This window comes from Cricetulus griseus, chromosome 3 (genome assembly GCF_003668045.3).
Source record: "Cricetulus griseus strain 17A/GY chromosome 3, alternate assembly CriGri-PICRH-1.0, whole genome shotgun sequence".
NCBI classification, from domain to species: domain Eukaryota; kingdom Metazoa; phylum Chordata; class Mammalia; order Rodentia; family Cricetidae; genus Cricetulus; species Cricetulus griseus.
Genome location: NC_048596.1, coordinates 55,156,899 through 55,180,681, shown reverse-complemented (window position 1 = coordinate 55,180,681; position 23,783 = coordinate 55,156,899). Strand labels below are relative to the sequence as shown.

The 23,783-nt window shown below is 50.7% G+C and overlaps 2 protein-coding genes across 4 annotated transcripts; both read left to right on the top strand.

Annotated features, from left to right (window-relative positions):
- The first annotated feature begins 5,796 nt into the window (after positions 1–5,796).
- On the top strand, positions 5,797–10,391 carry Cabp2 (calcium binding protein 2). 3 transcript variants are annotated; one of them, XM_027408734.2, is made up of 7 exons: positions 6,712–6,768; positions 7,244–7,402; positions 8,070–8,100; positions 8,758–8,892; positions 9,303–9,412; positions 9,531–9,678; positions 10,203–10,391. In XM_027408734.2, exons 1-7 carry the CDS (start codon positions 6,712–6,714, stop codon positions 10,226–10,228), a joined length of 666 nt encoding a protein of 221 aa, XP_027264535.1. In that variant the 3' UTR covers positions 10,229–10,391. The 3 variants fall into 3 exon arrangements, with proteins under 3 accessions (XP_027264536.1, XP_027264535.1, XP_035297098.1); XM_027408735.2 differs by lacking the exons at positions 6,712–6,768; positions 7,244–7,402 and adding an exon at positions 5,797–5,998; XM_035441207.1 differs by lacking the exon at positions 7,244–7,402.
- Positions 10,392–21,612: 11,221 nt separating this feature from the next.
- On the top strand, positions 21,613–23,244 carry Cdk2ap2 (cyclin dependent kinase 2 associated protein 2). The gene is made up of 4 exons (XM_027408733.2): positions 21,613–21,779; positions 22,083–22,183; positions 22,271–22,403; positions 22,755–23,244. Exons 1-4 carry the CDS (start codon positions 21,698–21,700, stop codon positions 22,820–22,822), a joined length of 384 nt encoding a protein of 127 aa, XP_027264534.1. The 5' UTR covers positions 21,613–21,697; the 3' UTR covers positions 22,823–23,244.
- Positions 23,245–23,783: the final 539 nt, after the last annotated feature.

The following is a 23,783-nucleotide window of genomic DNA, read 5'->3' as shown; positions in this document are numbered from 1 at the left end:
TTTCTTTTCTTTCTTTTCTTTTTTTTTTTTTTTTTTTGGTTTTTCGAGACAGGGTTTCTCTGTGTAGCTTTGGAGCCTATCCTGGCACTCGCTCTGGAGACCAGGCTGGCCTCAAACTCACAGAGATCCGCCTGCCTCTGCCTCCCGAGTGCTGGGATTAAAGGTGTGCGCCACCAATGCCCAGCAGCTTTTTGTAGTTTTTGAAATGTGTTTTCATCTATTTATTTTGAGGGTCTAACTATCCTGGCTCGTTTCCACCAAACTCAGCAAGGTTGAGGGAAAACATTCTATGCCTCCAGTGTGGAGTCTCCAAGCCATTTTCTGAACCTGTGTCCTTTGCCCTTTACATACCAGATTTGAGGGCACAGATGAACAGAAAAGAACATATAGGAGAGTTGGCCCGCTGGCATGCCCAGGACTCTAGCCAGTTCCTCTCAGGGTCCCTTGATGGAGGCTCTCAGTGGGTCAGAACCATAAGGAAAGTAGAGGTGCAGAACCATCCACCTAGAACTTGGAGGGACCAAAATTATCGCAGTCAGGAGAAAACTGGCAGCCAAGGCTCATGCTTGGAAGTACTCCCCTCCCTTGAGTCCTCAGCTTTGTGGGGCTGGGAGCAAGTGGAGGAGGTGGTGCCAGAGCTGGGCTCTCATCCCTGGCTCACAGCTGGAGGAACATCTGTCCAGCACGGAGCCGCTTACTAAGAGCTTTCATAGAAATGATCTCATTTCATCTTCCATGCAACCCTGGGAAGAAGTTAAGGAGGAAGGGAAGTAGGCAGGGATGGAAGGAGGGAGGGAGGGAGGGGTCACCCGGGGCCTCCTGCTGTGTGCCCCAGAAGCATATCCTTTATAGTTCAATAAGCCAAGTAGCTCCCTGTCCATCCCCAACCTCCAGACTGTGTGTCAATGCACACCTGTTTCTAGGGCTATTTAAAGGTATATACAGCCTTGATTTATGTAAAATTTACCCTTATATAATGGAAGGTCTGTGGGTTTTAATATATTCATCATTGAGCAATTGTCACCACTGTCCAAGTCCAGAATGTTGTCATTAAGCCCCAAAAGAAACCCTGTGCCCCTTATCAGTGACTCCGCATCACCAGGGTACCGAGGGTTCGCTTTTCTGATGAGCCCCGTGAAAGGACTCAGACATTATTCATCTTTGTCTTTCTGGCTCCTTTCACTTAGCACAGGATTTCCCAAAATTCATCTACATTTGGGTATGTGTCAATACTTTAAAACTACTTATGGCTGAAAAATACTTCATTGCATGGGGCTGGAGATGTAGGTCAGTTGGTAGAGTGTTTGGCATGCACAAAGCTGGCCTGAACTCAGTCTCCAGCACCATATAAACCAGGCATGATGGCTCCTGCTTGTAATCCTAGCATTCTGGAGGTGGAGGTGAAAGTGGAAGGTTCACAAGTTCAAGGTCATCCTCCACTACATAGGGAATTCAGGTGCAGCCTGGGTTACATGAGAGTCAGCTTCGAAAAAGAAGCCGGGCAGTGGCGGCACACATCTTTAATCCCGGCACTTGGGAAGTAGAGGCAGGTGGATCTCTGGGAGTTTGAGGCCAGTCTGGTCTACAGAGCAAGTTCTAGGACAGCCAGGGCTACTCAGAGAAAGTCTGTCTTGGAAAAAAAAAAAAGGCACATGTATTTTTTACCGTTGTATGGGGATGCCATTTTTAAGATAGGGTCCCATTATGCAACTCAGGCCGGCCCTTAAACTTTCTTTTCTTTTCTTTTCCTTATTTTCCCTTAAACTTGCTTTTCTTTTTTGTCTTTCAAGACAGGGTTTCGATAGGCTCCAAAGCTACACAGAGAAACCCTGTCTTGAAAAACAAAAACAAAAACAAAAAAGACAGGGTTTCTCTGTGTAGCTCTGGCTGTCCTGGAACTCACTCTGGAGACCAGGCTGGCCTCGAATTCACAGAGAACCACCTGCTCAGCCTCCCGAGTGCTGGGATTAAAGGTGTGCACCACCACCGCCTAGCACTCATTTTCTTGAGTAGTACCTATGAGCTGGCTTTTGGGGTCGTGTGGCCACTTGTTCTAGGGGACACTGGACTCATCAGGCAGTGCTCACACCATCAAGCTAGAGCACCCCAGTTTCCCTGATCCTTCCCAACACTTGCTATTGCCTCTTTCACTTTGGCTTGTGTGGTGCTTCGGAAGTGCCAAGTTCTGGACTCAGCTTGTGGGGGACAGAGGAGAGAGCGTGTTATCTTTGTCACCAGAGGTGCTGTAGTTGAAGTCAGGGGGATGACAGACACATCTTCAGTCATGTGTTGATTAGTGTCAATGACTGGGGGAAGCATTGGGCTATGGTTTCCACCCTAAGCCATGATTTATAAACAACAAAACCCAAGGGCTAGAGTGATAGAAAAATTGATAAAGTGCTTGTGGTGCAAGCATGAGGACCAGAGTTTTGCCTCCTGGACCCATGTAAGAGATGCTGGCTATGGTGGCATGTAGCTGTGATCCCAGCACATTGGAGAGATGGCAGGTCTCCAGGATATGCTGGCCAGCAGGTCTACCCTTCTTGATGAGTTCCAGGCCAGTGAGATATCCTGTTTCAAGAAAGCAAGGTGGATGGTGCAGAGGACACCTCGTCCTCTGACACCCACATACATGTCACACACCCTCTTGAGTGGCCACACACATACATACACACATGCAGATAAAAAGATTAGAACTCAGGCACCATGGTTCACACCTGTAAGCTCAGCACTGAGGAAGCTAAAGCAGGAGGTTGCCATAGTTTGAGGCTAACCTGGGCTACATAGTGAGTACTAGGCCAGTTAAAGCTACAATGTAAGACCATGTCTAAAACAAAACAAAAGAAAAAAGGAATATAAGATCCTGCTCCTGCTACCCACCTGCTTCCATTCATCCGTCTTTCCATATACACAGTCATTTGTACACTCAACAAACACTCAACCCCCAGTCCACCAGAATGCCCACATCCTCATTTTCCCACCCAATCAGCCTCCACCAGCATATCCACCCATATTTTCAACATCTGTCTATGCAGTCCCCATCTATCCACTTACCAGCATTTGTCTCATCAAATACCATCCATCTATCCATCTGTACATCCAGCTATCCAATTGCCCCTCCACTGACCCAACTGTCTATCCATCATCTGCTTGTCCATCCATCCATCCCTCCCTCTGTCCACCTATTGACCATCTATCCTTCCAGTTGCTAACCACTCAGATGCCAATATACCTGGCTATATATATCCAGTCAACTCCCCAGCTTTCCTCTCTTCCATCCATATCCATGCATCTACCCAGTGCCGAAGGTTCCGGAAGTCAGGCTAATCTCCTGCGGCCAGACTCGGAGCATTTAGAGCTGACACACTGCCAACCCCACCCTCTTGCTGTCCATCCCCTCTATAGAGGCCATTGACCTTTCTTGTGACTCCTGAGGGCCTCTGCCCAGTGTGCCCTGATCTATTGATCCACAACACTGGACACCAGGACTGGAACCTCAGTTTGGCTAAGTCACTCTGAGCAAACTGAGGTCACCAACACACTCTCCAGGACACTGCTCCCTGAATGCAAGCCAAGAGGGGCTTCCAGCCAGGAGACAAAGCCTTTGTCCCCGTGGAAAACTTTTGCCCACTAACTTTTGACCAATTTATCGCCGCAGCCGCCTTGGACTGTGCTTTGAAACACACAACACTTCCTTCCTAAAGGCAAATACAAGGTTAGCCTCCATTTTTTTTTTTCTTTTCAGATAAGTCACTGAACTCACTGAGTGTTGCATGCCTACAATCTCAGCTACTTGACAGAAGAAAAGGAGAAAGAAAAGAAAAGGGGGAGAGAAAAGAGACGGCTGGAAATGGAGCTCATTGGTGGAGTATTTACCCAGCATGTATGAGGCCCTGGGTTCAATCCCCAGTGCTGAAAAGAAAAGAAAAGAGGGTCAGAAGGTAAAGAACTTTCCCCGGGGGACTCAGCCCTGTTGGCCCCTTCTAAGACCTTGCAAAACACAAGGGAATGTTTTCAGGGATGTCCCTGGCAGAGTCCAGAGGGGCTGAGGAAAGCCACATGCTGAGTCACTATGAACAGTAACAAAGAGCTGGTCCCAATCTAGACCTCCTGGCCAGAGTCCACAGCCTCTCAGACTTAGCCTATCTCAGACCTCAGATTTTTCTCTAGGCTGCATCTAGACTGTCCCCTCTTCCTGGAGGCCACCTACTCCCAGCCACCTTATCTTGTCTCCAAGCACAGCAAGGCCTCCCTCTGACAGCCTTTGGGACTGTAGTCCTACATTGCAGAAAGTGCTGCTCATACCCAGTCAACAGGCCCAGAAGTGAGGCTAGCTGCCTGCTCCCAGGATCAGAGGATTCAGAGCTGACCCTCAAGCAACACTACCCTCTGATGCCCCTATCTCTTGCTGCCCTTACCTTTCACAGAGGTCACCGATGCCCTTCCCTGCCTTCTGAAGGCTCTTCCCAACACTATCTGAGGGTTCCAGAACCCAGACATTACCAGGTCACTGTTGATGGCTGTCAGCATCAACCAGGGCTAGACTGACATCAGTGGACACAGACTAGAGAGCAAAGCTCAAGTTCATTCCCAAGCACAGCCTTCTGGATGGCTCATGTCTCAGATTCACCTGAGGCTGGAGTCCTTAGAACAGGTAGGGTCTGTTATGTGGTCCCAGTTGCTTGCCTGGGACTAGATAACCACCCAGGGGTTTCATGCAAGCCAGATGGTCTAGAACTCACTATGTAGCCAAGGTTGACCTTGAACTTTCAATTCTTCTAGCTCTACTCTTGGGTATTTTACAGGTGTATGCCACTATGCCTGGTTTATTCGGAACTAAGAATTGAAGCCAGGGTCTTTCTATATGTTACATAAGAACTCTACCAAGTGAACTAGAGGCCCCTGCCCCCTGCTTGATGTTTGAAAGAGAGTCATTGAATGGATGATAGAGTCAGCAGCTCAGATGGCAGACATGGCGTGGGATCTGGTTCCCTGGGACAAAGGCTGGTACAGAGGGCAGGTGAATAAATCATGAGGGGCCCACAGCAGGCCAGCAGGCCACAGCTGACCTCATTCTGGAAGTGAGGAGTAAGCAGTTGTGTGGTGAGTGGCTGGGGTGTGGCCAGGGGGAAGGGGGTTTTGTGGCACCTCCACCCTTGTTCCTTGGGAAGAACTTGCAAGTCAGTGAAGAGGTCCACACAGGAGGTGGGGAGACAGAGATTGGAACAGAGGTGTCCTGAGGCTCTGGGTGGGGGAGGGTGAAGCAAGTGGCATGCTTTCCCAGACTGTTGGAGCCATTCTGGGAAGGGAATGGTAGAAGAGTAGGAAAGGCAGACAGACAGAGCCAGGTGAGAAAGAGCCTCCGAGAAACAATGACAGGGGCTGAGGGGAGCGGAGAAAGGTAAAGGCACAGAGAGAGAGTGTGAGGGCCTGAGGGACGTGGGAATGCTGCTGACCAAGACGATATGGGAAGTAGCAAAGGCCACAGCAAGATGGAGAGTGAACAGGGTACAGAGAATGCTCATACCACCAGCCAGGGATGTGCAGGCAAGACATGGGGACAGAGAGGCCATCCAGCTTGGGAGCCTGGCGACCTGGGTCAGCAAGGAGCCCCAGGGCGCAGTCTGTAAAAACTGGAAAGTGGTGTGGGAAGAAGGTGACGATTTCAAAGATGTGCTTTGGGAGGGGCAACAGAAGAAGTTAGTGACTTTGGGGGAGTGGGGCTCTACTAAGCCCCAGAGCCAAAAGGGAAACCACACCCACAGCTTCCACTGAGCCACTTACCTACAGGTCAAAGAGCCCCAGCAGGAACAGAAAAGGTACCACACCCATGTCCATGGCCCTGCCTGAGGGCCCGGCAGATGGAAGCCTCCCTGAAGAGGACTCCAGCCCATCCACAGACACTCCAGGACCCAGCCAGGACCTAGCCAGCCCTAATGCCCGCAGGCGGGCCCTCCTCCGTGAGCTGGAGGCCCAGGTGCAAGCTGCCTATGGGCAGGTAAGGGGCAAGGACTATCCTTTACTAAGTGACCCCACATCGAGCTGGATGTAAGACAGACCCAGGGCCAAGTCCACATGTAGGTGACCAGAGAGGTTAGGGGAGCCATCTCTGTTGATACTGAGGGATCAGTGCCCAGCACTGACCCTTTATGCAAGGTGTTGAGCACTGGTCCAAGTCTAGGTTGAATGAGCCCTGAACAGAGACAGGGTCCTGGTGCAGAGACTTCAGTCTGACCCAAGGTAAAAGCAGGTAGCCCCTCTCTCTGAGGACTTCATCCTCCAGTCCCCACTTGCCAGTCTGGGAGAGATGGCATCCAGCTGGCCCAGGCACGGGATGCCAGCTTTTCCCATGGGGATCCAAGCCTACTTCTGAAGGTGCTGACTGGGGAGATTAGAGCAAGGCTGAGAGGAAGAAGGGCCAGAGGGAGTGGGTGTTCAGAAGACCTTCCTGGGAACTTACAGGAGGCTGTGGCTTCCAGGGGACCTTGACTCTGTGTACCCCCCCCAACACTCGCAGAGATACTCAGAGATAATCCCGGATTGGATTAGGGCCCAAGCCCCGGGCCCAGGGCTCCCCGCCTGGCCTGCCCACCCGCCCCTGATCTTGCCCACAAAACCCCAGGAAAATCCTCTCCAGTGCTCCCAGGCTGTCCCTGGAAACAGCAGGGGGCTGGCAGAATCCACAGCATCCTCCCAGGACTCAGGCCTGGCATGGTTCAGGAACCCATGGGGAACTGTGCCAAGAGGCCCTGGAGCGGGGGGCCTAAGGTAGGAAGACAAAGGCCAGAAATCTGGGTGGCCCCATGTATAGGACAGATAGTAGTAGGCAGAGACCTGGGGTACTGGGCTGGGTTAGAGATGGGCTGTGGGCTCCAGAGGAGATGGAGGGGGCATCTGTATGTTTTCCTTGAAGGAGATGTTTTTCTGGACATCCCCCCACCCCAGCCCCTAAGCCTGGCTAGGTCTCTCCTGCAAAGTTGATAGGCCAGCTTGTCCATTCTATACAGGCCCTACTCTCTCAGCCTTGGCCAGGGTGACCAGAGCCACAGGTTTCCTCAATGACCTGGCGGAGGTCCTCACCTCTTAGGAGTGAGCCTTTCCAGCCTAGGGTGTTAACCGGTCTTGTGTACTCCAGGGCTCCGCCCTCTCTGTCAGGTGCTGTGTCCCAGAAAAAGGATCAGCTGATGACAATGGGTTGGGGGAGACGGGGCATTGCTTCAGCTCATGGCTGACTTTGCCACAGGAACGCTGGCAGTGGCCTAGAGCCCCCCTAGGGAGCTCCAGCCCTAGCCCTGGCCCCAGAGCTGAGGAGCAGGAGGGCACACAGGGCTACTCGGTGCTCAGCAGCCTGGTGGGGCCAGCCTGCATCTTCCTTCGACCCAGCATCGCTGCCACCCAGCTCGTATGTACAGTCACTCCTCTGCCAGCCTGCTGCCCTGGTCCCTTAGCCTCGTCGCTCCCCAAATAGGAGGGAGAAGCTGGAGAGGAAGATAGACATGAAACCCCAGGGTGGGCCGCCGAGTGGTAACTCCAGAAAAAGTTAAGAGTTCAGGGAGCCCTCAGAGCCATACCAGGCATGGGGGTGGGTGGGTAGGGATCCAGAGAAACAGTCACCCAAGGGTTGGGGGTGCATCCCAGTGGCAGAGCACTTGCTTATAGCCAGCCCAGGGTTACACCCTCAGCACTGCAAAAATAGAAAAGGAAGTACTTCCAAGGGGAAGATGGCTAGAGGTGGCAAGGTCCTCAGGAGAGGGACAGGGGGCAAGGCAGACTTGCAGTGACATTGAGGCCAGCTGGATTGAGTATGAGGGTCTGTCTGACCCTGGGATCTTTCTCTGTCAAAAAGAGCTAGGTACCTCAGAAGACAGTGTGGGAAGAGGGGTCTTGGGGGTCTCCTGGCAGGTTGTATGAAAAAGGAACACCAAGACACCCAGGCAGGTGTCTGACAGAATAAGGCACAGGCCCTGGGTATGCTGTGGTGTTGGCTGGATGACAAACCCCAAGAAACAGAAGGAAGGTGCTGAGGCCTGGGTGGGCCAAGGAACCCCTAAGCCATCTGTGTCCTGCAGGACCGGGAGCTGAGACCAGAGGAGATCGAAGGTAAAGGGTTAAAGGAGGGGCTAGTTGAGGTGGGGGTGTGGGTGGAGATTAGAAGAGAGGTTTGGGGCTGGGGCCTCCGCAGGGCTCAGGAGGGGTAAGAGGGGTGAGACTGGGTAGGGAGGGGTGGCAAACCCTCTCTTCTTCTGCTGCCAACACCTTGGTCTTATTGACCACACTGGTCAAGGGCCTCTGGCTGGCACTTCCTGGCTGCCCACTGTGGGCCTGGCCCCTCACTAAGAGCCAGGAAACACTGCTAACTAAGTAGATAAGGTCCCCACCTTCTGGAGATAGCTACCGTTGTATAAAGCACTCAAGGAAAACCAATGAATGGGCTGGAGAGGGAGAAATGAGCAGAGAAGTCTTCCTGGAGACTGTAGCCTCCTGGAGTCACAGCTCTTTCTGTCTTTCCTCCCTTCCCTCTCTTCTTTCTCTTTTTAATCACCCAGAGCAGAAATGGACACATAGTAGATGCTTCTTAAACATTTCATGAGAGAACAAAATTTTAAGAGCGTATGTGCAAAGGCCCTGAGACAAATAAGACCTGAGGCTTAAAATCAAGCAGAGTTTGGAACAAAGGGAATATTAGATGGGCTGATCCTAGCTGGCAGCAAGGTGGCGGGAGGGTTGGGAAAGGACTAACCTCACTCTGCCTGGCAGAGCTGCAGGCTGCCTTCCAGGAGTTTGACCGAGACCGGGATGGCTACATCGGGTACCGGGAGCTGGGTGCCTGCATGCGGACGCTGGGCTACATGCCCACCGAGATGGAGCTCATTGAGATATCACAACAAATCAGTATGTGCTTCAGACCCACCCCACTCTCGTACTCCAGCCCTGGCCCAGACCTGAGGTAGCTGCATAGGCTGTTCCAAGAGCCCAGGGCAAAACTGTCTTTAAATAGAGCGCTGCCTCCTAAGAATCTACTAGGAGAGTAGGGAGGATGCCATGACCCCATTCACCAATAAAGAGACTGAAGCTCAAAGAGTTGTGTCTAGAGTCACACATCAGGGACTCAAGAAAGAGCAATGAGTCTTAAGAGCCTGGCTGAGGACAATTTCCACTAATAGCGGCAGCCATTGGTACCCTGGGATGAGAGCCCATATAATGCCATGAAGGAGGGGGCAGGGGCCAGCGGGAAGGCAGTGGGCTGGTGAAGGCAGGACAGGTGCCAGGCCAGGGTTTTTAATGGATAGATGTACCTTCAGGTGGTGGGAAGGTGGATTTTGAAGATTTTGTGGAGCTGATGGGCCCCAAGCTGCTGGCAGAGACTGCAGACATGATTGGCGTGAGGGAGCTTCGAGATGCCTTCCGGGAGGTGCACCTGGGGTGGAAGGGGTGGAGGGCGGGTGAGACTGTGGGGCTACAGGGAGCGGGAGGCTGAGTGGATGAAGGGTTCAGCCAGTGACTCCATGCCACCATCTATGCTGTCACAGTTTGATACCAACGGAGACGGTTGTATTAGCGTTGGGGAGCTCCGGGCAGCCCTCAAGGCTCTGCTGGGGGAACGCCTCAGCCAGAGGGAGGTAGATGAGATACTCCAGGACATCGATCTCAATGGAGATGGCTTGGTTGACTTTGAAGGTAACGCCTCCCCTGCTTAGCTGCATATGCCCTGGGAGATACTAAACCAGTAGATATTAAGCTGGGGGTCTCGACCCCTTTGGGGTTGCATATCAGATATTTACATTAGGATTCATAACAGTAGCAAAATTACAGTTATGAAGTAACAACGAAAATAATTCTATGTTTGGGGGTCACTACAACAAGAGGAACTGTATTAAAAGGTCACAGCACCAGGAAGGTTGAGAACCACTAATCTAAACAGACCCTGGTTAAACATTACGTAGAATCAAGGAGGGAAAGCTGTTATACTCCCTTCTGGTGAGAGAAGAAACTCCAGTCAGGAAAGCTAAAGTGCTTACTTAGGAAAAGGAAGTAGGGAGAGCCGAGATGCTAGTCTGGGCAGCTGAGGCCCCTCCTGCCTGATTTACAGATGCCTTTGAAGGTCTCCTCAGGCACACTCGAGCCCACCCTCAGGCAGGCAGGTCTGCTATCCCTAATGGGGTCAGGAGGGCAGACCTAAAACCTTGGCTTTGTCCTGGCAGAATTTGTTCGGATGATGTCTCGATGAGCCTGTATAGGAGCTGGAGTGGACCAGACCGGAGGATTACAACCTCTGAACCGCAGAGGATCTCATGTGTTCCTTGAAACTCATCATTATGTACAGGACTGTGTGCCTCCTCCTCATCCCTGCCCGGGCACACTGCCCTATCCTGTCATCACCCCTTACCTCTCCCTGGTTCTCTGACAATAAAGCGTCTTCCAGCTTGTGGAGAAAGAGATTTCCCCTACTGGCTCATCCTGGAGGTCTGGCATGTGACTCCAAAATTCAACCCCTGGAGCTGGGCTTTCTAACCACAAGTCACCTCAACTGTGAGTTCCAGGGGGTATGGAGATCTTCTCTTCTTCGTCTCTGGATCCTGGGCCCAGTCCAAAGCAAGTGTCAAAAGATATCTCTGAGCTAGGCATGGTGGCACATGCCTTTAATCCCAGGACTCAGGAGACAGAGGCAGATGGATCTCCATGAGTTCGAGGCCATCTTGGTCTACAAAGTGAGTTCCAGGCCAGCAAAGAGTACCTAGGGAGACCTTGTCTCAAAAACAAAAACAAAAAGACATCTTTGGGCTGGTAAGCACGCACGCACGCACGCACGCACGCACGCACACATGCACACACGCACGTGCGCGCGCAAGGGCACAGGAACACATGCACACATCAGTGCTTCTGAGTTCTGAGCTTGAAGTTCCCAGGACAGAGCCCTTCTCCCAGCTCTGTCATATATATATCATTGACACAGCCTGGGAGGGGCGCTGCTCAGAGCTCAGCCTTCACCTTCCAGGAGGGTGGGAGCTTGCAGAGGGTCTAATAGCTGGGACTTCTTTCCTCCAGGAGCCCCCAGCACTTCCTGAGTACAGTGGAAAGGGCATAGGACTGGCCAGCCCTGCCCAACTCAAGGCCCATCTAAGACAGTCTGTGTTGGGGGCCTTTTAGGTCAGCATAGAGCATAGGGCCTGCCTAGCAGGAATCAGGGCCCTCCTGCCCTAACTAGCTGCCTGTCCTTTTCTTTACTACTATCCCTAACCTAAATCTTCACTCTACCAGAGACATCTCCACGCAGAGCCTTCACAGCACCTCTTCTAGCCCTTGGATTTCTGGGAAGCTATGGGTTTCCAGCCATTCCTGTTTTTGGTTTTTGGGTGTTTTTGTCGTTGTTTGGTTGGTTGGTTGGTTGGTTTTTGTTTTGTTTTTTATTTTCTTGGGTTTTTTGTTTGTTTGTGTTTCTGAAACAGGGTTCCTCTGTGTAGCCTTGGTTGTCCTGGAACTCACCAGGCTGGCCTCAAACTCACAGAGATCTGCCTGCCTCTGCCTCCTGAGTGCTGGGATTAAAGGTGTGTGCTGCCACCACTCTGCTTGTAGAGGCATTTTAATTTAACACTCTCAGGTCTAGAAGCCCAAGATCAAGATTCAGGCAAAGGTAGGAGGCAGTGATACACATCTATAACCAGCAGTCAGAAGACTGAGGCAGGAAGATCAAGAGCCTCCGCTACACAGTGAGACCCTGACTCAAAACGGGGAAGGAAGGGCAGCGGGTGTGGTGCATACCATTAATCCCAGCCAGTCTAGCCAAAACAGGGGGCTCCAGGTTCAGTGAGAGACCCTTTCTCAAAAAATAAGGAGCCAGGCACGGTGGTGCACACCTTTAATGCCAGCACTCAGGAGACAGAGGCAGGAGGATCTCTGTGAGTTCGAGGCCAGCCTGGTCTACAGAGCGAGTTCTAGGGCAGGACTACATAGAGAGTCTCTAAGGATGATAACAATGGAGAGGAGGAGAGCGATTGGGGAAGATGTCAGAGTCCAACCTCTGACTTACACACACATTTTATTTCCACAAGAAATAAAATGACTGGAGTCGGGGCACGCTGGTCCTCACAAGGTGGCCTCGGGTGGAGTATGCAGGCAGCCCCAGTGCCCTGAGCAGCAGCTGAATCAGGACTCTGAGGTGCCAGGGCTGGCTTCAGCAGCCTCAGCACCACCCATCTTGCAGATCCCAATTAATCCTTAATCCTCAATTAAGTGATCCCTACTGCCAAGCCTGTAGTCCCAGTCCCGTGGCTCTTTGGCTCTTTCAGAAGCTGACACAGATGGCATCACCCATGAGAAGATGTCTCTGCAGGAGCTGGGGGTGGTAACCACCACAATTGAGGGGAAAGCAGGCAGGGTCTGCTGCCCAAGCCTCTGTGGGTGGGAAGGCCACCAGAATCGGTCTTAGTCACAGTGTACCTGCTGACACTGAAAGAGCTCATGGATCCCCAGAGGTTATGTATGCCTCCCCCACCACACAAAGGCCTCAGGTACAGACGTACTAAAGCTCCCGGTTGGAGTGGGTCAGAGCCAGGAGGGGAGCCAAAGGTAGGCTACGATGTGGGGTCCTGTGTGTGAGCCTGGGTTTCCCACGGAACATGCTCACTGCCTGGCTCCCAGGCCTCAGGTGTTCTGTGGCCTTCCAGGTTCCACTCAGTTCCAGGTCAGCAGTGGAGCACTCCCTAAGTGGCACTCTTTCTGTACCTGTGCAACAACTAGATTCTCTGCTTGCTTCTCATACTCCATCTGACTTCCTAGATGAACTTTTTTTTTTCCTGGGGAGGTGGGGGCATTGTGACAGGGTTTCTCTGTGAAGCCCTCGCTGTCCTGGAACTCACTCTATAGACCAGGCTGGCCTCAAACTCAGATATTCACCTACACCTGCCTCCCGAGTGCTGGGATTAAAGACTTGCACCACTACCACCCCACTAGACGAACTTTTAAAATTTATGTACATTAAAGTCTGCTCATTGACAAATATTTAATGTTTTCTAGTTGCCCTGATAGAATCATATGAAATAGTTTCACTCTCCTAAAAACACTACCTAGACTTGCCAACTTTGCCCCACCTCCAGATCCTTCACCAGTCCTCTGACAGCTAGTCACCTGTCAGTCTTTGGGGAATTTCCCTTTTCTAGCACACTGTACAATCAGAGTCATCTATGCTATAGCTCTTTCAGGGATTTCTTTCACTTAGTACCAGGCACTTAAGATTTATCTATGCCATTGTATGGGGCTGGAGAGATGGCTCAGCAGTTAAGAGCACCCACTGGCTGCTCCTCTAGAGGATCCAGGCTCAATTCCCAGCACACATATGGAGGCTCACAGGGGTCTGTAACTTCAGTTTCATACCTTTTTTTGGCCTCAGAGGGCATTAGGCATGCTTGTGGTGCATAGACATACATGTAGGCCATATATGTAAATATAAAATTATAATTAACATTAAAAGATTTATCTATATCATTTTATGCTAGATATACAATTTCTATTTGTTGCTGAAAATATTCCATATTCCATTGTGTGGATAAAACACAGTTAATTCATCATTTTTTTTTTTTTGAAACAGAGTCTCTATGTACCTCTGGCTATCTTGGAACTTTCTTCTTCTTCTTCTTCTTCTTCTTCTTCTTCTTCTTCTTCTTCTTCTTCTTCTTCTTCTTCTTCTTCTTCTCCTTTTTTGTTTTTTGATACTGGGGTTCTCTGTGTAACAGTCCTGGATGTCCTGGTACTCTAGTTGTAGACCAGGCTGGCCTTGAACTCACAGAGATCCGCCTGCCTCTGCCTTCCAAGTGCTAGGATTAATAGCATGAGCCACTAATCCCAGCTGTTCCTAATCACTTATTGAAGGGTGTTTTAGTTTGTCAATTATTTTTCAGCCAAAGTTTGGCTATGTAGCCCAGCCTGGCCTCAAACCCATGGCAATGGGCCCCAGTCTTTTGCCAAGCTCTGGGATTACAGAAGCATACCACACACCACCTCTAATGCTTGAATCTGAATGTCCATCCCCACACAAAAAAAAAAAAAAGCCATTGTGTCTATTGAAGGTTTGGTTCACCAAGCTCATGGCACTGCTCACCAGGAGCGATGGAAGCTCTAGGATGTGGACCGAAGCATCTTAAGATGAGGTCACTGGCACTGTTTTTTGTTTTTTAACAAAGTTTCCTTATTGATTCTTTGGGAATGTCACATCATGCACCCTAATTCTGCTCACCTCGCAGTCCCCCCATATCCTCCCCTAACATCTGCAGTGATCCCCCAAAGAAATTTTTTTAAGATTTTATTTATTTATTATGTACACAACATTCTGCTTCCATGTATCACTGCACACCAGAAGAGGGCACCAGATCTCATAACGGATGGTTGTGAGCCACCATTCGGTTCCTGGGAATTGAACTCAGGACCTCTGGAAGAGCAGTCAGTGCTATTAACTTCTGAGCATCTCTCCAGCCCCCCCCCCAAAGAAATTTTTAAAAAATCAAACCAAAACAAAGCAAAGTAAGTGTGGCCAACCCAGGGCCACTGGGGAGGAGGGGGGCCAGTTCCCCTGCGCCCACACCATTAGGGGAAGTTCTCCCTCACCCACGGAGAAAGGTGAGGCCATTTCTCCCATGTGTGGGGCCAGCTCTCCTGTGGCAGGGCCAGCTCTCTTGCTGCAGTGTCCAGTGAGAGGCAAGGCCAGCTTTCCCTGGGCCAGCAAAGGGCAGGGATGGCTCAGGACAGCCCTCTGATTTCATCACACATGGTTCCTGTGGCTTCCTGAGGTGACACAGGCCACAGACATCAACATAGACCCCAGCTGCTGCTGGACCATGTATCCAGACATGGCCCTTGACAGCAGCTTGGGCCTGAATGATACCATGACCCCATGTGGCAGCACAGGTCACCCAAGTTAGCTTGGCTCCAATGGTGGCCCTTGGACACCTACATGGTCACAGGTAGATGCACAGACACTGGGCATACGTGTGGCTTTTGGTGGCAACTTGGGGCCTGGCTGTGGTAGGACCATGGGCCCAGATATGTGGGCACTGTTCTTGAAGAGGACAGTTCCTGAACAACCCAGATCCCAGCTCTTCCTCTTCATCCATTTTCCCTTCTCACACCCATGAAGTGAACAGGTATCCTCTGACATAGGCCCCACCCAGGTCGAACCACCAAGAACTGAAACCGGAAACCATGGAACACACTAAGCCTCCCTCCTGTCAGAGCCATGGAAAGCTGACTCTCATAAAGCACATTTGTACTTTTGGAGGTCATGAACCACCATAGACAGACATGGGCACATGTTTTTAGGGGGGACAGACATTTTCAAGTCAGCTGGGTTCACACCCAGGAATACATTCTCTGGGTCATGTGGTATGACTATAATTTTGGAAGGGGCTGCCACAGAGTACCTTCTGCAGAGGGAGGTTGTGCTAGTTTGCCTACCCACCAACTGTGCAGGACAGCTTCTGTTGCTGATGTTAACAACTGATGAGGGTCGATTCTCTAACAAGCAGGTAGAGGCATCACCTTGATCGTCCATTTTTTTTTCTTTCAACTTTCTACTATAAAACTTTACATGGCTAGGTAGCAGTGTTGCACACCTTTAATCCCAGCACTCCAGAGGCAGGCTGATCTCTTTGAGTTCGAGGCCAGCCTGATCTACAGAGCAAGTTCCAAGACAGCCAAGGCTTCATAGAGAAACCCTGTCTCAATAAACCAACCAACCAAACAAACAAAAAACCTTTACAAACATACGGTGTATTATGAGCCTAGCCTTTAGCAGCTGAGCCAACTCTCCAGCCCTAAAACTTTACAAACATAAAATGGGGAGAAATATACAGAAATATAAATTGGAACCAGCAAAATGGCTCAGTGGTAAAGCTTCCTGCCAAGCCTGACTGACTGAGTTTGTTCTCTGGGACCCATAAGGAAGAAGAAGTGAACAGCTACCAGTCTCCCTCAAATTGTCTTCCAACCACACATGCCCCATGGCACACACACCCACATACACAGTAAATAAGCAAAATGTAATTTAAAAAAAATTTGAGCGGGGCAGTGGTGACCCCTGCCTTTAATTCTAGCACTTGGGAGGCAGAGGCAGGCAGATCTCTCTGAGTTTGGTCTACAAAGCTACACAGAAAAGCCCTGTCTTGAAAAAAAATTTTTTGAAAAGGACTGGAGAGACGGCTCAGTGGTTAAGAGTTCAATCACTGCTTCAGAGGACTGAGTCAATCCCCAGTACTCACGCTGGTTGGCTCATAACTACTTGGAACTTCAACTCCAGGGCGACTGACAGCCTCTTCTGGCCTCCTCAGGTACCTGTGCACACCTACACCTACTCACACAGACACACACACACATGCTTCACCTGAACATACCCCCCCACACACACACTCACACACACACACACACACACACACACACACACACACACACACATATATACACCTGCTTTCACCTGCACATACCCACACACAGACATACACACCTGCCCTCACCTGCACATACCTACACACACAAACACACACACACACACACACACACACACACACACACACAAACACATACTCATATACACCTGCTTTCACCTGCATATACTTACATACAGACACACACACACAGACACACACACAGACACACACACACACACACACACACACACACACACACACATCTGCCCTCACTCGCGCATACTACACACACACAGACAGACACACACACACAGAGACACAGACACACACACACACACACACATCTGCCCTCACTCGCGCATACTACACACACACAGACAGACACACACACAGAGAGACACAGACACACACACACACCTGCCCATACCCACACATAGACACCCCCATTACACACCCCTGCCCTCACCTGCACATAGCCACACACAGACACACAGATATCTACATACCTGCTCTGGCCTACACATACTCCCCCTCCTCATATACCTACCCCCACCTGCACACACACATATGCAGACACACAGACTTGCACATAATTAAAAACAGACACATTTAAAAAAATTAGCCAGGTGGTGATGGTGTGCACGCCTTTAATCCCAGCACTTGGGAGGCAGAAGTAGGTAGATCTGTGAGTTCAAGGTCAGTCTGGTCTACAAAGTGAGTTCCAGGACAGCCAGGACTGTTATACAGAGAAACCTGTCTCAAAAACAACAACAAAAAAAAGGAAATACAGTGGTAACTACTAATATAAAGTTATAAATGGTTGAGAGGTGAACTTTTCAATCTCTGATCTGGAGGCTATTGTATTGGAAGGGTTCCAAAAATGCTCAGGTAAACAGTCATGACTAACACCAGTAATCTAAGTACTCTAAGCTTTTAAGGGGCTTAGGCAGGAGGACTGCTAAGAGTTCAAGTCTAACTTAAGCTATATAGCAAAACCTTGTCAGAAAAACAGGTGGTGGTAGCATACAGCTTAGAGGCAGGCAGATCTTCATGAGTTCTAGGCCAACCTGGTCAACACAGTGAGTTCCAGGACAGCCAGAGTTACACAGAGAAATCCTGACTGAGAAAAAAAAAGTAAAAAACAACCAAACAGAACCCCCAAGGGCTAGATGTGGTGAGACATTATTTATGATTTACTGAAGCTTGCCTGAAGATTCAGAAAGCAAAGTTAGCCACAAGCCATAGGAGCCAGGCACACACCTTTAATCTTAGGACTCAGGATTAAGAGGTAGAAGGATCTCTGTTAGTTCAAGGCCACACTACAGGAAATTGATCCAGTCCTAAAGAGAAACAGCTCACACAAAGAAGACTTCAGCACTTTGGAATCACATGCTTTTAAGTCCAGGACTCGTGAGAAGTATTTAAGACAGATACAGAGTCTCAGAGCTGACATTCATTCTCCAGCCACATTGAGGAGAGGCTGCAGTCTGAGGTTTGGTGGAGCCAGGATCACCTTTCAGTCTGAGGTAGAGTAAGAGCTAGTGGCCATCTGCTTGGCTTTTCTGATCTTCAGCTTGAAGTTTGAACCCCAATGTCTGTCTCTGGGTCTTTATGGTATGACACTGGGGAGATGCTTCAGTGGGCAAGAGTGCTTATTCTGCAAGCATAAGGACCTGAGTTAGAATCACTAGTTGACTACCCATGTAAAAACCCAGGCAGGGTTGAGTGTTCCTGTTAGGGGGCAGGGCAGGGACAGGTGGATACTGGAAGGTCCCTAGCCAGCAAGGCTAGGTGTAATGTGAGTTTCTGGTTAAATGACACACCTGTTATGGTAGACGTTCCATCCAAGCTCCCCTTCCCTATCTTCTTCCAAATCCTGCTGCATCTCAGAAAGCCCGCCAAATGATGACCCCCTCCCACAGGGTATTTAAACTGTGTCCCTCCACCCCGCAAAAACAGACTCATTGTTTCCTGGTCTCTCTTTCCCATCTACTCTCTGAGGGGCTGGAAGGCCACCCAGGAGCGTTGTATCCATTAAACATGGGCTTTTCTTGGGCTGGAGAGATGGCTCAGAGGTTAAGAGCACTGGCTGTTCTTCCAGAGGTCCTGTGTTCAATTCCCAGCAACCACATGGTGGCTCACAACCATCCGTTATGAGATCTGGTGCCCTCTTCTGGTGTGCAGATATACATGGAAGCAGAATGTTGTGTACTAAATAAATAAAATCTTTAAAAAAAAAGGCTTTTCTAATTTGGTTTGATTTGGTCTGATTTGGATTACATCGGTAGAGAGGCTTATCCGAGTGTAGAAACTTCTCAGCACCCTGTTTCAATAAGGCAAACAGCAATAGACACCAGGCATTCTTCTCCGGCCTCCTTCCAATATGTACATGGACTTGAGTATGTGTGTGCAGAGAGCACACACGCACACACACACACACACACACACACACACACACACACACACACACAATTCCAGTCCTGGGGAAGGGTTCCCTTGACAAACTGACCAAGGGATCTTAGATATCTTCCCCCAAGTGAGCAGAGTCTGCTCTTTGGGTAGGCCACAACTGTCTGGTCTAACATCTCTCAGACACTGTGTTCCTCAGTGAGGACCCACTCTCGAAGTGGTGGAACATCTACAATTGTTGTACACAGTTCAGCCCCATTGTCACTTCCCCCAAACATGGGTGGTAAGGGCTGAAAGTTTGTGTGTTGCCTTAAACTCATTAAATGAGGTCAAAGGGCAGGGCTCTTATCTAGAAACACTGTGTGGGGCCAGGAAGACAGCCCACACCAGGAACCCACAAGACTGGTACCCTGACCTCAGACTTTTAGCCCCTAAGCTGTGCAAAAATAATCTGTGATTTAAACTACTCATCCCATGGTATTTTATTTTGTTTGGATATTACTCATCCCCAACTGATGAACATATGGAGCAATGGAGAAAGCATGAAGGCTTAAGGTTTGAAAGGAGAGGGGACTGGGGCATTCATAAAAGAGTATTTCACAGTAGCTCCTCCCATCCAAGTACTAACCAGGCCCGACCCTGCTTAGCTTCCGAGATCAGACGAGATCGGGCACTTTCAGGGTGGTATGGCTGTAGACATCTTCACACCCACTCACCCACCTACTGAACTTTTTCCACATTGCAGGCTTGCTGACACACTTCGGGGGAGATCTTGGGCGATCTGGCCAGAACGTTCATTGAATTCATGATCCTCCAGCCTCAGTTGAGGTTACACACACTCACCATCATGCCCAGCCCTTATTTTAATTATGAGTTAGAGAATTCTGAAGAGGCATTGATTAAATGCAATTGTTTTTAATTTGAGGTTTAGGGGAAGTTCCCCCCCCCCCAGACAGGGTTTCTCTGTGGCTTTGGAGGCTGTCCTGGAACTAGCTCTTGTAGACCAGGCTGATCAACGAACTCACAGAGATCTATCTGCCTCTGCCTCTGCCTCCCAAGGGCTGGTTGATTTTTTGTTTTGTTTTGTTTTTCTAGATAGGGTTTCTCTGTGTAGCCCTGGCTGTCCTGGAACTCACTCTGTAGACCAGGCTAGCTCAAACTCAAAGCTCTGCCTGCCTCTTCCTCCTGATTACTGGGATTAAAGGCACACACCACTATCCCTAGCTGACTTCTTTTTTGTTTTATTTTATTTTTGTTTTTTTTTGGGGGGGACAGGGTTTCTCTGTATTACTTTGGAGGTTGTCCTGGAACTTGCTCTGTAGACCTGGCTGGCCTCAAACTCACAGAGATCCGCCTGCCTCTGCCTCCCAAGTGCTGGAAGAAAAGGCATATGCCACCAACGTCCAGCCTCTGGTTTCTTTTTTAAAAGTCTTTTTTAAAAATTTATTATTTTTGTCTTATGTGCATTGGTGTTTTGTTTGCATGTATGTCTGTGGGGTGTCAGATCTGAAACCGGAGTTACAGACAGTTATAAACTGTCATATGGGTGCTGGGAATTGAACCTGATCCTCTGGAAGAACAGCCGGTGCTCTTAACTGCTGAGATAGCTCTCAGAATCTTTTTGAGGTTTGTAAAGCAGCAAGTTGGGAGCTGAAGGGATGGCTCAGCGGTTTTGCAGACATACATGCAGGCAAAACACTCCTTTACATAAAATATTTAATTTAAAAAGGATCCATTTAAAGGAACTAGGACTAGATGGCCAGATCCAGGTAGGAGTTTCATTAGTGGATGAAGTTAGAAGAATGAATAGAGCAATCAGCTCAGCTGGTGCCTACTCTGCCCACTTTCTAGTTTACTTTCCAGGAATTACTGTCTCCATGTTTCAGATGAGGAAACTGAGGTATATTAAGACAAGAAACTGTGTACCATTTGGGAGGTGGAGTCATCCTCACCTATACAGTAAGTTCGAGGTCAGACTGGACTGCTTGAGACCTTCTCAATCCCAACCACCCTCCAAAAGGAGAACCCAGGGAAGTTACTGCTAATGAGGGACTAAGATTACAACTAACGGCCTTGACTCAGGTTCTGCTCTTGCAGTTCTTGACGCCAGGACGCACTCTCATTGTCTGTGGAGGAAGTGAGGGACTTAGGGTTCAAGTCTCCAGCGATGTAGTTGGCTGCCTTAGACCCAACACCTGCCCAGACCTAAGACTCAAACCAACCCAGAGAAAGGGGGTAGTGATGACTTTGGTAAGGGACCCGTTGCCATGGGAACAAATGAAGGCCTGAGGCGCGCGCATGCGCACAGCCAGAAAAGGGGGGGTTGCTGAACCGGTGAAAGGTGACGTAAAGCGCCCGGGGTGGGGCGGAGGGCTCACACTGTAGGAGCTGCAGCCTTTGGTGTCCACAGCAGAGAGAAGGTGTGAGACGGTTGGGGACGGTGTGTGTCCGGCGCCCAGCCACACACCATCGAAGCGAACCGCGAGGACCACACTGGCCCCGCGGCCGAGGCTCCGCCTCTCGGACCTCGGGACTAATCGGATTGAAAGCGCGCCGGGCCCGGGCCCCGAACTCGCCAATTGAGGAGGGCGTCAGTCACCGCCCAATCCGGGGCAGACAGGTGCGAGGTCCTGAAGGTGAAAGCCAATCGGCAGCGGTTGCGGCCTGCGGGGGCTGGACTCAGCCAATGGGGAGGCTCGAGTGACAGCTGAGCGCGCCAATCGAGAGTGAGGATCGGTCGTGCCCGCCCGCCCTTCCGGCCGGAGCTCTATTTACCAGGGGCGTGCAGCTTGCTTGCCAATCAGAGTGCGGCTGAGCGGCCGGACAGCCAACCCCGGAGGAGCGGCCGGCTGGCGGCCGCCGCACCCAGAGTTGGGATGTCCTACAAACCCATCGCGCCCGCCCCCAGCAGTACCCCCGGCTCCAGCACCCCCGGGCCAGGCACCCCGGTCCCTACAGGTGAGGCTCCAACTCCACCCTTGCTCCCCTTGTCCGGGCAGTCGAGGTCTTGAAGAGAAACGGCTCGAGTTTTGCAATACCGGGCCTGCTAGGCGAGCCTTGCTCAGCCTCAGTTTGCTGGCCTGAGAAGTGGGCGTGGTCACGTTGAGATTGTAGGTGGAGTGCAGGGGGAGGAGTGTGTCCCTGAAGTTGTTGAGTGTGGAGTGAAGAAGCATGCCTTTGGAGATGGGGGAACTCTCCAGGGCTTCGAAAGCGGTGACGAGACCCTTGCTACACTCTGAACTCATACTCGTGCTTTTGCAGCCGGAAGTGTCCCATCGCCATCGGGCTCAGTGCCAGGAGCTGCAGCACCTTTCAGACCACTGTTTAACGACTTTGGACCGCCCTCCATGGGGTATGTACAGGTGAGTGTGGCCAGGAGCTTGCTTATGGATGAGGACAGGAGGTCCCCTCGGGGTCTGAGGTCATGTCTCTATTTTCTTTTGACATAGGCGATGAAGCCACCTGGTTCCCAGGGCTCTCAGAGCACCTACACGGACTTGCTGTCTGTCATAGAGGAGATGGGAAAAGAGATCCGGCCCACCTATGCTGGTAGCAAGAGTGCTATGGAGCGCCTGAAGAGAGGTGAGTGAAGCCGCAGACCCACCCTTGCACTGCCCAGAACACAAACACGGAACGCTAAGACATTTCATTAAGGAGGGAGGCTATCTGGGCCAGCCTAGATTGAACCAGAACCTCTATCCAGACAGGTGTTTCAAAATGAACTTGAGTCAGTTTCCAAAAAAGTGCCTGGGAACTCAGGGTGATTGTGAGGGTTCACTAAACTCTTAATCTCATCCGACCGCATTAGATTAGAGGTGCTCTTGCTGAACCACCAAGTGGGTGGGGGAGTATCTGCTCTAAAGGGTGGGAATGGTGGCTGTGGAAGGTTGCTGAGACCCTGTTTGTTACTTCCCCGTCCCCATCCCACCTCAGGCATCATCCATGCACGGGCACTGGTCAGAGAGTGCTTGGCAGAGACAGAACGCAACGCCCGCACGTAACAGGAAGCACCTTGGCCTTTTCATCGGGACCTTTCCGGCCACTGCAGAGCACCTGCTTCTCCTTGGCCTTCACCCCAAGTTGCTTCCTATCCTGGGCTTCCTGTCCTGTGTCCCTTGGGGGGCATCCTCCAGGAACCAGGTAGCAGATCTTCCTCCAGTTGGGCTCCTCTCTCTGCAGGAGTGAGCAGAGAGGCCACCGCGAGTTCCACCCATGACCTGCTCACAAATCCGATCCAACTGGAGCTTGCTCCTCTCTGTGGCTTCTTCTCAACTCTTAGTCCAGGCCCCCTCCCCCTCCAACGGGAGTGCAGAAGGTCACCTTGCCTCATCTCTGGGGCCACAGCCGACTCTTTTTTTGGTGTGTCTTTTACTAAATACGCCCTTTTTATATAAATAAAAGATGATTTGGAGTCATTCTCTCAGCTCTGAGCCTTTCTGTGTCTGTTCCTCTGGGGAAGCCTGAGTGGGCCAGGCAGAGGGGAAAGGGCAGAGCAGGAATCAGGGAGGGTCTTGAACCTAGTTTTGCCTTCTCACCCTCTCTGTGCCTGAGAGCTGGGGGTAGCTAAAGGCCTGAACACCCGTGGTGTGAAACCCTGCATCGTGTGGTGCCACTAGGGGGCAGCGCAGGGCCTTGATGCCTTCACAGCTGGAGGCACTGTTGGACAGCCACAGCCTGGAGGGCCCTTCCCCTGGTTAGGCAGGAGTGCCTGGCAGGGTGGAAATACCAGTTCACCTGAGTCTCTCCTTTGAATGCCCTAATGCCCCTACACTACTCTCTGCATTGCCCTTCGAAGACTCTAAAAACACCAGATCTCTTAACTTCTCGGGGAGACAGTGGGATGTCCCCTTTCCTCAGCTCCTTGGCTTGATGCTGCTATCCACTTCCACCAGGCTGGGTGTGGCTCCATGAGCCACCCTCGGTGTCTCAGCCTTTGTACAGAGTCGAGGCAACTCAGATGGG